Below are 15,123 nucleotides of genomic sequence, written 5' to 3'. Positions count from 1 at the left end.
AAGGAGTTGATAGCTAAAGGGCTCAAAACGTTTTTTTTTTTTTTTTTTTTACTGTATAAACCTCACTAGTCATAAATCCACTCTGTGCCCAATATGCTTTTGCAAGCCCAGTTATTACCTTGTAGCAGTAGGTGTGCTATCAAAGTCTAGTATTCTTACACAGCGCTTTGTACATCTGTGTTGCTACTGCTCTGTAGGAAACCTGTCCTTAGCCTGTGCAGAGAGCAGAGATGTGGGAGAGACCGAGTAGTTCCACCTACTACAGGCTTCCTGACGAAAACTACAGGAGGGAGGGAAAGGTACAAAACCAGTCACCCTGCACAAGGAGAGAGAGAGCAGCAGTGACTAGTCTTTAGTACAAGAAACTCCTGCACAGAGATAAAGTAAGGCCTCTTGCACGCTGCTGCCTGAAAACGCTCAGTTCATACAAGCTTTTTTGTTGTTGTTGTTGTTTTACTTATGTAATTGCAGCCCATTGTTTTCCAAGTACCTGTACACACAGACCTGTAAGCACGTTCTGTGTATTGATCTGTTAAAAAAAAAAATACAGAAATCTGGGTTGCCAGTCAGTATTTTTACGTGTAAACTCACAAATTCATGCAATTGCCACTTTCTTCTTGTGTGTGTGCGCGTGCATACTCGCACGTGATACACAGCCCATCCTCCCATTTTTTTTCTGCCAGGAATATCTGATGCTTATACATCGGTACAGTGTGCAAGTGGCCTTACGCTCTATTTCCACTCAGTTAAGAAATATCAAAAGGACACCAACATTGTAATACGAATATACAGGTACATCTCATAAAATTAGAATATCGTCAAAATGCTAAATTATTTCAGCAATTCAATTAAAGTGAAACTCGTATATATTCTATAGATGCGTTGCACACAGAGTGATATATTTCAAGTATTTCTTTCTTTTAATTTTGATGATTTTGGCTTGCAGCTAGCGAAAACCCAAAATTCAGTATCTCAGAAAACTACATAAGACCAATTTAAAAAAAAAAAAAAAATAGATTGACACGGCTCCCCAAATCATCATGGACTGTGGAAAATTTTGCATTTCATTTGGAAATCAAGGTCCCAGAGTCTGGAGGAAAGCAGCGGAGAGGCACATAGTCCAAGTTGCATGAGGTCCAGTGTGAAGTTTCCACAGTCGGTGATGATTTGGGGAGTCGTGTCATCTGCTGGTGTTTTGTCCTCTGTGTTTTATCAAGTCCAAAGTCAGTGCAGCCCTCCACCAGGAAATCCTAGAACACTTCATGCTTCCCTCTGCTGACCAGCTTTATGGAGGTGCTGATTTAATTTTCCAGCAGGACTTGGCACCTGCTCTCACTACCAAAAGTACCAATACCTGGTTTAATAAACTAAGGAGGGGTTTGGCACTTTAAATGAGACATATGGATCCATACACCTCCCACCCTAAATCTATATTTAAAAGAGAGGGTTGGGACATTAAATTAGGCATGTATGTCACGGCTAGCAAATTCGTCAATGTTTGAAAAATTTGTGTTTTTTTTTTTTTTTTTCTCCTAAAACCACAGGTAACAAGACATATAGCAGTGAATACATACATAGGATCGTAAACCATTTCAAAAGCATGCTGCAAACCATATATACATATGAAAAACTACATGGCACATTGCATGGTACGGTGTGAGAGACTGTCCTTCATATCATGAGACAAAAGGATGTAGTATAATCTTCAGTAAAATAGAATAAAAGAGCATGTTGAACCATCTGTATAGACATGGTGCATCTATGTAAGCCCGATGCGTTTTGTGGAATAATACCAACTCTTCAGGGGCAGATGCATTAATCTACAAAAAAGCATAAATAATTAATATGGTCTAATGATGTGCCTAAACAATGGGGAAAAAAATTTAGATGGAGGGGACTGAATTAGCATCCCTTTAAATACGCGCGTCTGCTGTATGTGTGAGACTAGAGGACGAGGACTATTTGAGATGTCTGTAATATAGTGTATATATAGTGTAATATATATTGTATAATAGTGAAATACGGGCTCCAATTCTGTAGATTTTAAATAAATTGTAAATGAGTGTATAGTAGTGTTATATTAATGAAAGTGAGAGGAGTCCATAACCAAATAGAATAGAGGACATGGACGAAATGTGAGAAAGCAAGTATATCCAGAAAGAAACTATAAAACGAATTAGTGATGTAGGGAGCAACCCCACATAACAGCACAGGAAAATTAAATAAATGAAAACAGGTGCTAAAAAAAACATGGAGGTGGGTAGAATGAGACTCGCAAAGTGATTACCTTAGTGTTACAGGGGGCCATGGTCCGTCCAAAGTCAAAGTGCATGTGTGTACAGAATGTGCTACCAGGGGAACTAGCTACCACCAAGTGAGGGTGTTAAATGCTCCCAGCATGTCCCGCCCTGGTTTAATGATCTTGGTATCGCTGTGCTTGATTGACCAGCAAACTCACCTGACCTAAACCACGTAGAGAATCTGTGGGGTATTGTTAAGAAGAAGATGAGACACCAGACCCAACAATGCAGATGATCTGAAGGCCGCTATGAAAGAAACCTGGGCTTCCATAACACCTCAGCGGTGCCACAGGCTGATCGCCTCCATGTCACGTCGCATTGATGCAGTAATTCATGCAAAAGGAGCCCCGACCAAGTAGAGTGCATACTATACTGTACATGGACATACTTTTCAGTAAACCAACATTTTTGTAATAAAAATCCTTTTTTTTATTGGTCTTGTGTAATATTTGAATGTTCTGAGATACTTGGGTTTTTTCGCTAGCTGTAAGCCATAATCCTCAAAATTTAAAAGAAAGAAATGCTTGAAATATATCGCTCTGTGTGTAATGAATCCATTTGAGTTTCACTTTTTGAATTGAATTACTGAAATAAACTAACTTCTTGATGATATTAGAGCTGCACAATTAATCGTTAAATAATCGCGATCTCGATTCAACCCCTCCCCGATGATCTCCAATGTAGAGTTTGCCGATTCTTTCATATAACCAGTGGAGAGACTTATCAGCTGTCAAAAGAAAATATCCGGGCAGTCTGCCAAGTTTTTAACAGGAAACATTGTAACTAATGCTTCCTAAGGATCCGACTTGTGTCGCGCAACATGAGAAATTTCATTAAAATGAATGAGAGCCGTCTTAATGTACACTACTGAAGTCGCTCCGACTTCAGAAAAGGTTCCTGGGCGACTTCTAGGCAACTTGTACCCATTGATTTCAATGGAAGTTGCCTCCAAAGTCGAATCTCCGTCTTAACTGAAGCAACTTTACAGGAAAAGAAAATGGTTTACTCAGGCAAACCCCTCCCTCCCACAGAGCTGATTATTCTGTGATTGGCCACAGCCAAAGTCGCCTGTCCTGGAGGCAACTTTAAGTCGCGTTGTAAGTTACTCCAAGTCGCACTGAAGTCGCCTTGCAAAGTCGTTCTGTAAGTCGGGTTGCCCCTGTGTGAACCGGCACACAGATCAAATTTCTGTGTGTGAATGCAGGAAGTTTAACCACTTAAAGTCTTTTTCTGACACTTGTTTCTTAAGTTAAAATTAATATTTTTTTGCTAGAAAATGATTTGGAACCCCCAAATTATATATATTTTAACAGAGATCCTAGGGAATAAAATGGCAATTGCTGCAATATTTTATGTCGCACTGTATTTGCCCAGTGGTCTTTTAAAAGCAATTTTTGGGGAAAAAATATACTTCAATGAATAAAAAAAAAAAACGGTAAAGTTAGCCCAATTTTTTTTTTGTTTTAATGTGAAAGATGAGTTGCGCCGTAAGCATCGTGATCTATCTTCTAAGCGAAAAATAAAACGTGATTCTCATTTTATCCAGAATTGTGCAGCTCTAGATGATATTCTAATTTTATGAGATGCACCTGTATGTATATGCCTCATGTATTTGGTTATCTAAGATTTCAGTTTAACAGCAGCCACCACAAGGTGTGAACACGGTTTTCCACTATAATAACTCTGTACACTGTGTGGAGTAGTAATGCCTCAGCTATCTATAATCCTTTATTTCCATTATGAAATGTGTTTGGGTGCACATAGGAATGGCTTCCAAAAGTAATGAAGCTTGTATGTCAACATGCTTTTTATTTTATTTATTTCTAGTGTGTGTGTCTGTGTGTGTGTGTATGTATGTATAGACACTTATTTTTCTATATAAAACATTGTTGTGGAAGTGACAGGCTCCTTTTAATGTTTTTTTAATGCTGGACAAAGTTAAAGACACGTAACAAGTCTGCACAAGCTTTGCTGTGCACTGTCTTTAATCATTTTGCATGCCTATATGGAATTTTAAGGGTACTGTTACTTTAAAAATCATCCTGTCATTGCTTACACCTGGAGCTCCTAAACCATATGACAAAAATTACAGCCTAGGATATGATGAAAGCTGGGTAAGTACTTTTATTATGAGTGCGGATAAACAAAAGCGTTTATTCTCCCAATAGGATATCAAGTGGAGAGTACCTTTGTCTGATGAGACCTCTGTTCACCAGGGAACAATCTCTAAACCAAACGAAGAGATTGGAGAGCAAACATTGAAGGTGACTATATGGAGACTGCATTATATTGGCAGTTGATGACTTTAAACTTTACTATCGTGGGGGGGGGGGGGGAAATAGCTAAGAAAAAATAATATAAAATATACAATTGCGACACAATTCAGATTGTAATTGAATGTTATTAAAAATTACCTTTTCCTTTTCAATCTGCAGCTCTGTAGTTTTCTGTAAAATGCAATTCAATATGGCTACCTGGAGGTGTTCTGTACACAGAATGTGTACAGAACAACCCCCAGAAACATAATTTCCATCTTGTATGATTGGCTCACTGATTTTTCCCAGAAGCCTACACTAATGCCGCGTACACACGATCGGTTTGTCTGATAAAAACGATCTGATGGACCGTTTTCATCAGACCAACCGATCGTGTGTGGGCCCCATCGTTTTTTTTATCCATCGGTTGAAAAACGAGGAACTTGTTTTAAAATTATCTGATTGTTAACTAACCGATAGAAAAAAATGATCGTCTGTGGGCACGTCCATCGGTCAAAAATCCACGCATGCTCAGAATCAAGTCGACGCATGCTCGGAAGCATTGAACTTAATTTTTCTCAGCACGTCGTTGTGTTTTACGTCACCGCGTTCTGACACAATCGTTTTTTTAACCGATGGTGTGTAGGCACGACTGATGAAAGTCAACTTCATCGGATATCTGATGAAAAAATCCATCAGTCCGTTTTTATCGGATGAACCGATCGCGTGTACAGGGCATTAGATACAAGTCAGATTTCAGGAATCCCTTGCAACAAAAATAACATTTTTGGTAAGATACTCCAAATAGGAAATCGCTTCTAAAGGGATGCAGGCCCGGCAATTTTCCTCATTGGAGCTCTGCAGGTAAAGCGGACGATTTTTGATAACTGGGAAACCACTCCCATTAGATTCACTTTCCCACATTGACGCAGACAAACACAGGGATTTCTTCAGAATAACAAAAGGTAGGAATTTGCAACAAAATTTGTTAAAATCCCTGCAATGTACATGGATCATTCAGAGAGGAATGTTGTTTTTTTTTAAACAAAAGTGGAGTTACTGTTTAACATTGAAATTCCACCATGTATCTTTATACTGACATGAGACTATAAGCACCTGGTCCATGCGCATTTATTTTATTATTCCTGTATTTCTTAGAAGAAAATGTATTATTTGGTTCTGACTTTGATTCCCTTAAATGACTATTTCTGCAGGCCTTTTTTCACACTGTTTTTTCACCTTAATGCATTAGGGTGAAAAACCTCCTGTCATGCAGCACCCCCAGGAACGAGCACACCTGCTCCGGCCAGTGTCTCATGTCCTGATTGGATAGTTTGAAAGCAGTGCAGCCATTGTCTCCCGCTGCTTTTAATCAAATCCAATGATGCGGGGGCGGGGCCGAGTCCTCCTGTTTGTGTCAATAGACGCAGCAGCATGACTCGGGAGCGTGACCCCACGGGTGTCCCGAAGGAGAACGCTTCTCCGGTGGGGCACTCGAGAAGAGGAGAAGCCCCCAGCGCCGATAAGGGGACCCCAGAAGTGGTGGATCGGGCCACTCTGTGCAAAACCAACTGCACAGAGGAGGGCAAGTATGATATGTTGGTTAAAAAAAAAAAAAAATTGGTTTTAGTAACCTATTAAGATTGAGAGCTGTGTGTACAGCTATCTTTTTCGAAGCTTTCAGCAAGCTGCAAACAACTTTGTTGAAGCTTTTCACTTTTTGTTCTGACAATGATGTGTACTGCATTTTGAGCATCGAAAGGGTTAGAACAAGCTCATGGCCACAGTAGTAGCTATGAGCTTGTTTTAAAAAAAAATCTGCAGACTCTGCCTTATTGTAGAAGTGATCAATTTTATGTTTAACAGATCTTGATCTACTAAAAGCGTTGCCCACCTTTTTGGATGGTGTTTCATGTTACACCCTTGTTATTTAAGGTGTATAATGAAACATGATCTCATTGCCCCCCACTTACTTGAATTGTGGATGCTTATCTCTTTAACAGGCTAATGCTGTCACGACATCTATTCTCAAGGATACATGAATGGGAGGATTGGCAATCCCATCTTCCACTGTGGCAGAGGGACTTGCAAAACTCTGCAGGCTTGAGTGCAAATTTTTATTTTAAAGCGGTTGTAAAGTAATAAAAAATAAAAATTCAAATAAATTTGTAGTTATACTTGCCTGCTCTGTGCAATCATATCCTCTGCATGCCCCTGTAGCAAGCCCTACTTCACATCACAGAGCCGGTTTATACAGTTGTGATCCACCCAGATGCTTCGCCCGGCAGCTGACTTGGCCTCTAGGCGATCCATTGAGAGCCTAAGGCCCCGTACACACGACCGGATCTATCCGCTGGGATTGATCCGTGGATCAGTTCCAGCAGACAAATCCGGTCGTGTGTACGGCCTAGCGGACATTTTTCGGCGGAGATTTCTCCAGCCGGCGGTTTTCAAGCGGATAAAAATTTCTTAGCATGCTAAGAAATCTATCCGCTGGAAACCTGTCTGTTGGACTGATCCGGTCGTCTGTACAGACTCACCGGATAAGTCCAAGCGATCCCCATCCCTCGCATGCGTCGAAGTGATTCGACGCATGCGTGGAAGTATTTACCTTCCAGGGTCGCGCACGTCGCCGCACGTCACCGCGGATGTTTTCCGCGGGGATTTTGATCTGATGGTGTGTACAAGCCATCAGATCAAAATCCGGAGGAGGAATGTCCGCTGGAAACGGTCCGGCGGACCGTTTCCAGCGGATATCCTCTCGTCTGTACGAGGCCTATGTCAACCGTTCCTGCCGTTTTTAGAGCTTTGCGCTCCAGTGAGTGCTGTAGGGGCAGAGCAGAAAAACAGTGACTGAGCTCTCTGTAGCCTGAAGACCAAGAGCTGAGAGATCAGCCGTGTTTAATTGTTCATTTCCCGATCTTGGAGCCGGCGGGGGACAAATCCACCTAGGTGAGTATAATTTTTTTTCTTTTTTACTTAAACCCATACTTCTCTTTTAAGTTAAGAAACCTTTTGACTTTAAAGCCACTTTAACAGATACTTGTATTGTTTAAAAAGTGTTAGCTAAAGTTAGGCTTTAATTTGTTAATCAAATATGTAAAGTCTAAGGGCCAGTTCACACCAGATGCAGTTTCGTTCAGTTCCTTGTGCTTTTTTTCTGCACAAAATGCATGCACAGTGTTTTCCATGTATTACAATGGTTTTAGTTGGCACCATGCAGTCAGTTTACTGTCAGTCTCTGCACTGGAAACTGACTGCATGGTGTGAACTAGAGCCATTGGAATACATGAAAAACACTGTGCATGCATTTTTAGTGCAGAAAAAATGCACACGAAACTGTATGGAACTGCGTCTGGTGTGAACTGGCCCTAATTGAATCTACTAGTCCTACTAAAGCATGCCATACATTGATCATAAATTTGTCCAGTGCAGCAGTCTCTGCTCAACAGAAGTCTATTATTTGATTATCTTCTGTCAAAAGGCCATACTGGAAAACCTTTTATGATCAGTGGCTGCAGCTGCTGCGGTTGCTGCTCTCAGAATACAACGTTCTGTTGTGGAAATTCCTCCATCCACCCGCTGTCTGAAAGAAGACAAAACGAACGGCATATGGCCAGCCTAACACTACGCTCTGCTGCTGTCCAAGGGTGACACTGTTGCCCCTCTATTGATAGAAGAGCTACCCAGGAAGTGTTACTGACCAGGTGACAATAAAGGAGGGGGGGGGGGACACCTAAAAACTAATGCCACAACATCTAACGATCGGTAGCTGCATGATTTAAAATAGGTTTTGGGTTTAGATATGCTTTAAATGCTTGTTTTTATTTTATTGAGGTGCGTACATTTTTTTTTATTTTGTCAAACATACCCCGGACAGCTCAATGTAGAGAGAACTTGTCACCTGCACAATACATGCATGCTCCTAAACCACCTTTAGGCGGTAGCAATACAGTTAAAGCGGAGGTTCACCCTAAACATTTTTCTAACAATACATTGTGCTCACTTCCAACATTGACAGTATGCTGATTATTATTTATTTTTTTGCTGTACATACTGTCGTATAGCTATTCCCCCCCCCCCCCCCCCCCCCAGCTTCCGGGTACTGAATCCTGCGGGAGTGGGCGTTCCTATGCAGAGGCTAAGTGATTGACGTGATGACAAAAACTCCCCCCCGGCGCATAAGGCGCGTCGCCAGTTTCCGTAAGAAGGCGAACTGCGAGTCGGCGCTATACGGCGCCTGTGCACCGACGTTCGGCTTTTTTTGGAAACTGGTGACGCGCCTTATGCGCCGGGGGGAAGTTTTTGTCATCACGTCAATCACTTAGCCTCTGCATAGGAACGCTCACTCCTGCGGGATTCACTACCTGGAAGCCAGGGGGAAAATAGCTATACGACGGTATGTACAGCAAAAAATAATAAAAAATCAGCATAATGTTGGAAGTGAGCACAATGTAATGTTAGAAAAATGTTTTTAGGGTGAACCTCGGCTTTAAGTAAAAAAAAAAATCCTTGCCAATACCAGTTTAAGAGTAAGGGTACCGATACTTTTTCTTAAGTACTGGCTGGTACCAATTACTGATATCTATTTTAACTGTCATGTGATGGATATATATAATATATATATATTTTTTTTTTAATCATGAAAAATTATTACCATTTTCTTTTATAATTATGAAGAATTGTTTCTTTGAAATGGTTACTTCCATGTGATTTCAAAGCCACAGAAGAACAGTAAGCGGTTCATACCAGTGCAGCTTTGAAATTGCTTCATTTATCAGAAGTCAATGCAAGTCTTAGTGGAATCACAAAAAAAAGATATTGGTTTTAGTATCAGAGCATTTGTATGAGTACTTGTGCAAGTGCTTAGTATTGGTGCAACGCTAAAAAAAATGCCAACATATGTGAACCTAGGATGATCTCGCACCTATTGGGTAAAATTATTCATTCCGAAGTAATAATTCTAGGGGCATTGTTTACACACTTTTTTACTTAAAGTTAGTTTATTGCTTTTTTTTTTAATGTAGTGCAGGGTACTTTCCCTGTGTGCAGCAACCTTTGTTATGCAATACGATTTTACAATAGTCTGAAATCTCAAAGAGAAAAGCTGTTGCCATGAGATACTGCACTTTAAACATAGTTATTGGGCTTAGCAAAACCTTTTTGGCTTAAAAAAAACACTAGTTCCTGTGTCAGAAAAAAGGTCTCACATAAAACGTATTTGTACACAGTTTAGAAGAGCTTAGGAGTGTTGTGTGTTTTTTTTTTTTTTTGTTTTCTGCCAGAATGCTCCAATAAAATATGCAAACCAGAAGGGTTTTTTTCTGCCTCAATGCTGAGCTTAAAATATGCATCTAATCGTCCTAATCTGCATGGACACATAGGATAACGTTGAGCTGCTTGTACAGGCAAAACTTCTGTAAAAGCAGCGTTTTTTTTTTGGCCAGTGTGCATGGACCTTTTTAACCACTTAACCCCCGGACCATATTGCTGCCCAAAGACCAGAAGACTTTTTGCGATTCGGGACTGCGCCGCTTTAACTGACAATTGCGCGGTCGTGCGACGTGGCTCCCAAACAAAATTGGCGTCTTTTTTTTCCCACAAATAGAGCTTTCTTTTGGTGGTATTTGATTACCTCTGCGGTTTTTATTTTTTGCGCTATAAACAAAAATAGAGCGACAATTTTGAAAAAAATGAATATTTTTTACTTTTTGCTATAATAAATATCCCCCAAAAATATATAAAAAAACTTTTTTTTTCCTCAGTTTAGGCCGATACGTATTCGTCTACATATTTTTCGTAAAAAAAAATCGCAATAAGCGTTTATTGATTGGTTTGCGCAAAAGTTATAGCGTTTACAAAATAGGGGGTATTTTTATGGCATTTTTATTAATATATTTTTTTAATAGTAATGGCGGCGATCAGCGATTTTTTTTTTTCGGTATTGCGACATTATGGCGGACACTTCGGACACTTTTGACACATTTTTGGGACCATTGGCATTTTTATAGCGATCCGTGCTATAAAAATGCATTGGATTACTATAAAAATGCCACTGGCAGTGAAGGGGTTAACACTAGGGGCGGGGAAGGGGTTAAGTATGTCCCTGTGTGTTCTTACTGTGGGGGGGGGGGGGGGGGGTGGCCTCACTAGGGGAAACACTGATCATCTGTTCATACATTGTATGAACAGAAAATCAGCATTTCCCCTGCTGACAGGAACGAGAGCTGTGTGTTTACACACACAGCTCCCGGTCCCCGCTCTGTAACGAGCGATCGCGTGTGCCCGGCGGCGATCGCGCCCGCCGGGCACACGCACGGGAGTCGGGGGCGAGCGGGGGCGCGCGCGCGCGCCTCCGGCGGCGAGCACGCGCCCCCTAGTGGCGGCTCAAAGAGCCGCCGTATAGCTACGGGCTCTCGCCCAGGAGAGCCGATCTGCCGCCGTATAATGACGGTGCGCGGTCGGCTAGTGGTTAAGGAGCCATGCTTTGGTTTTTGACTGTATTTACAAGCTCAGATTCCTGAAGATAAGCACTGTATGGTCAGGTTCCAAAACGTAAGCTTTTTGTCTGTCCTATATTAATATAATTTTTTCAGTTTAAATAGGTGGTGGCCAGCTATTTAAGAAGAATTAAAAAGAACATTAATACTATTGTTGTATGAGAGTTTCCTTATCAGTACCTAAACGATTTTTAGACTAATATATCTGTAGTGTCCTTCATCAGTATTGCCGCATAGGAAGTCGGCTCTGTTTGCCTGGTTGTACTCTTGCTACAAGAACTTTGCCTCTGTTATACTATTGTTTAAAGCAGAGCGGGTACCTGGTTTTGACAAGTTCCCGCTTCCACTTTCGGCTGAGTACCCTCTCCTCCTTCCGCTGCAGCCAACCCAATTGCAGAATGCAGTGCGCTTTGCGCAATGTGCAGTAGGGAACCTGCTGTGAAGCCACAAGGCTTCCCTGCCAGTTCCCCCTAGTGCAGATGGTGGCGGCAGCACCCAATAGCCAATTGAAAAATCGTCTCTGATGAAGACACCGCTGGATTCCTGGGCAGGTAAGTGTCCTCATATTAAAAGTCAGCAGCTACAGTATTTGAAGCTGCTGACTTTTAATTTTGTTCTGTAGGAGCCTGGATCTCCTCTTTTAAAAAGTTTTATTTTATATAAAACTCCAAGCCTAATAAAATTTATTTTTCAACAGAAAGACTCTACGGACAAAAACTGGATGTTGAAGGAACAGTTAAAGTCTTGGCAAAGGCTTCGGCATGACCTGGAGCGGGCACGCCTGCTGGTAGAGTTGATACGCAAGAGAGAGAAGCTGAAGAGAGAAACGGTACAGGGCGATCTAGTGCCTGCTTGAGTACATCTTTCTGCCTGCACCGTCTACCAGCATCCCATGTTGACTTTCCCTCCTGTTTTGTTTATTGCAGATTAAAATGCAGCAGTTGGCTCTAGAGGTTCAGCTAACCCCTTTTCTTATTCTCTTGAGAAAAACATTAGAATTGTTGCAAGAGAAAGATACCAGCAATTTGTTTACTGAGCCGGTTCCTCTCTCCGAGGTAACAGAACTGTACGAAGTAAGAATCCAATCTCCATCCATCTTTTTTTTGCATTTCATAATTGTCATTAATGTATATTGTCTATCAATTTATCAGGGCGACTTTTCTACTTCTACAGAATTTCAGCACATCAATACTGAAATTCAGCTGAGCCAGTTTGAGAGAGAAGGCTCCTATAAGGAGCCAGCAACATAGGCTTAATTCAAAGAAAAAAAAAGTTGGGTAGCAGCTGTAGGCCTCTTGGTCACCAGACTCCTAGTATTTGTATAGTCTTGTTATAAGTCATAATTATAACATTTTAGACACTTATTTTTCCTTCCCCTTTATGGGTTGTACCTGCAAGACAGCAGTGACAGTTCAGTTTCAGCGTATTCTCTTTTTGACTTGGACATTAAAGTAATTCTCACATAAAAAAGGCATGCCTGCGTAGCAGATTTTAAATATTTACTTCTTTTGCTGTCCATGCTGGTATACACTGCTCTGATGAAAATAAATTGTCCCACGATGTCTGTTTGGAAAGCAACGTTTCCCAGGGTCTTCCCTGTCCCCTGCTTCATTCAGTAGTTCTTCTCATTGATGCTTTCATCGCTACCGTGTCCTGTAAAGATGTGGGGATCAGCTAGAGCAGTGGTCATCAACCCTGTCCTGCAGGGCCCACTAACAGGCCAGGTTTGCAAGATAACTGAAATACATCACAGCTGATATCATTTGCTGCTCAGTGATTGCTGCATTCTAGTCTGCATCTCCCCAAGGTAATACATAAAACCTGGCCTGTTAGTGGGCCCTGCAGGACAGGGTTGATGACCACTGAGCTAGAGGAGCCACTAAAAGGGGGCAAAGGAGATTGACACTCCTAGAAGTGTCAGTTTCTGAACAGACTGTGGGATAATTTCTCCTGATCAGAGCAGCACTCAACAGCACAGACAAAAGGAGAGGTAGGTATTTACAATTTTCTTTGCAGGTAACTCTTCTATTGGGATTTTATTTAAATGACAACATTTTGTTGAATCAAACCAGGTGTGCTTAAAAGCTCCTATTCCCCAGCAGTACATACTCACCTGTGACCTGAGCCCGTGCTACACTTGGGAGGCGAGTCCTCGATCCTTTGTAAGTTTCGAGTATTTTTGAGTTTACAGAGCGATTTTTGTTCCATGATTCTGGTGGTTGAACAGAACTGAAGGGGAGCAAAGGAGAGATGAGTATGTGCTGCTGGAGTGGGGGGGGTTTAAAGAATTGGCACAATCATGTTACTTTGCATAGGTTGGCCTTGAAGATGGCTTATGATTGTTGAGGTAAGGCTGATATACCTGGCCCATGTGTAAGCCATTCCCAATGTTTGCAGCTAAGAGAGATTAAATGGTTGGAATGGAAATACAACTTTCTTTATGGTCCATTGAGGGACAAAGGAAGCCTTTAAATCTTTGGTTTTGCTGCTGCCTACAGGAGGATTGAACAGTGGGGAGCAAACTGTAGCTCAGTCCATGATCACCTCTCCTATTGCAGCTTGCCTCGTTTTTTTTTGCTAGTATCTTCAGAGGATTAATGTAATTTTTTTTTTATTTTTTTAAAAACTCTTCTGTGTGACCTATTTTTTTGCTAGCAATTTTTTATTTTTTTTAATTAAGTCAAGACTCCTCGCTACATCACTACTGGAGCTTTGCTTCTTTGACTGCAGCTATTAAGCACCATCATCTTTAGACTGTTTTTGGAGTACCATGTCCAAGGCCTGCTTGACAACACAGAGATAGCCTAGAAGTGATCTTTAAGCGCTGGGTTTTACTGTAGACACTTTCCATAGCTGCATTGCGTTTCCAAGATTCAGAGCCACTGGCATGGCCTTTGCACTCGCCTTATCTCTGAATACTTTGAGAGTGGGCCTGTTGTCAGGCTACCTTATTTACGTAGGTCATGGGACACCTTTTTATTCCAATTGTTTTTTGACACGAGGGGAGGGGGGGGGGGGTTTAAAGCTGTCGGACTCGGCTCTGATTTGTTCTGCTGGGTGGAATAATTTCACCTTATTCTGTCACTTATAAACATAACCAACATTAAGCCCTTGCAGTGCATTGGGGGGGGGGGGGGGGGAGTTGTGGGATGGGATATTGGGATATCACCTGAGCCTCATCGCGATCCAGCAATGTGCATGGGAAACTTGGCCCTGCGGGGACAATGCTGTCAATTACAGCCAGTAAGATAAGAGGGGAGGCAGGGTCAACCCCTGGCTCTGTGTCTGAATGGATACGCAGAGCCATGGCTCAGGAGCGAGCCTGCTCGGGTGCTCCCACAGAAGAGGAGGATCGGGGCTGCTCTGTGCAAAACACCCCAAAAAACAGCCTTTGCCTTTAATGCCGCTTTGACTATCTTAGCAGCTGATGTTGGAGGATAAATAATTCAGATCATAAATTCCAGCACCTGACTCCGCACTCCTATATGGAAATATACTGCTAATTCTCCTCCCCCTCTAAAGTGCCTGGTTCACTATATCCACCCACTTTTTCAGTAAATCTCATATCATTTTGCCTATGTTATAGAAACCAGTTGTTGAACATTTTTGTTTCAAGAGTACCTTACAAATTGCTTTTGCCCTTTTTAAGGTATTGGTGTTTTTTATTTCATTTGTTTTTCTCCACCTCAGGTACCAGACTACCTAGAACACGTTAAAAAGCCAATGGACTTCCAAAAGATGAAGGTTAACCTAGAAGCTCTCCGCTACAAAAACTTTGACCAGTTTGAGGAGGACTTCAACTTGATTGTTAACAACTGCATCAAGTACAATGCAAAGGACACCATCTTTTACCGGTCAGCTGCCCGCCTGAAAGAGCAGGGGGCAGCAGTGATCCGACAGGCTCGCCGTCAGGCAGAGAAAATTGGTATCGATTTCGAGACAGGAATGCACTTGCCCCAAAACAAAGCAGGAAACGAGACGGGACGTCATAATCGGGAAAATGGTATGTTCATTTTGGGGGGCCTTTAAAACTTTCCTCCAGCCAATCCTTTGTACGTTTTGTATAGA

At 41.7% G+C, this 15,123-nt stretch overlaps 1 protein-coding gene across 2 annotated transcripts in view; it reads left to right on the top strand.

The window, feature by feature from the left end:
* Window positions 1-15,123, top strand: part of BRPF1 (bromodomain and PHD finger containing 1) — a 61,322-nt gene that overhangs the window by 16,769 nt on the left and 29,430 nt on the right. For both annotated transcript variants that reach the window (XM_040359032.1, XM_040359033.1), the window contains exons 5-8: window positions 4,469-4,564; window positions 11,753-11,884; window positions 11,982-12,128; window positions 14,746-15,058. In XM_040359032.1, the coding sequence (XP_040214966.1) occupies window positions 4,469-4,564; window positions 11,753-11,884; window positions 11,982-12,128; window positions 14,746-15,058 (688 nt within the window). The remainder of the gene's footprint in view (window positions 1-4,468; window positions 4,565-11,752; window positions 11,885-11,981; window positions 12,129-14,745; window positions 15,059-15,123) is intronic.

Source organism: Rana temporaria, chromosome 7 (genome assembly GCF_905171775.1).
Source record: "Rana temporaria chromosome 7, aRanTem1.1, whole genome shotgun sequence".
Lineage (NCBI taxonomy): Eukaryota > Metazoa > Chordata > Amphibia > Anura > Ranidae > Rana > Rana temporaria.
This window is presented reverse-complemented; position numbering and strand designations above follow the sequence as displayed.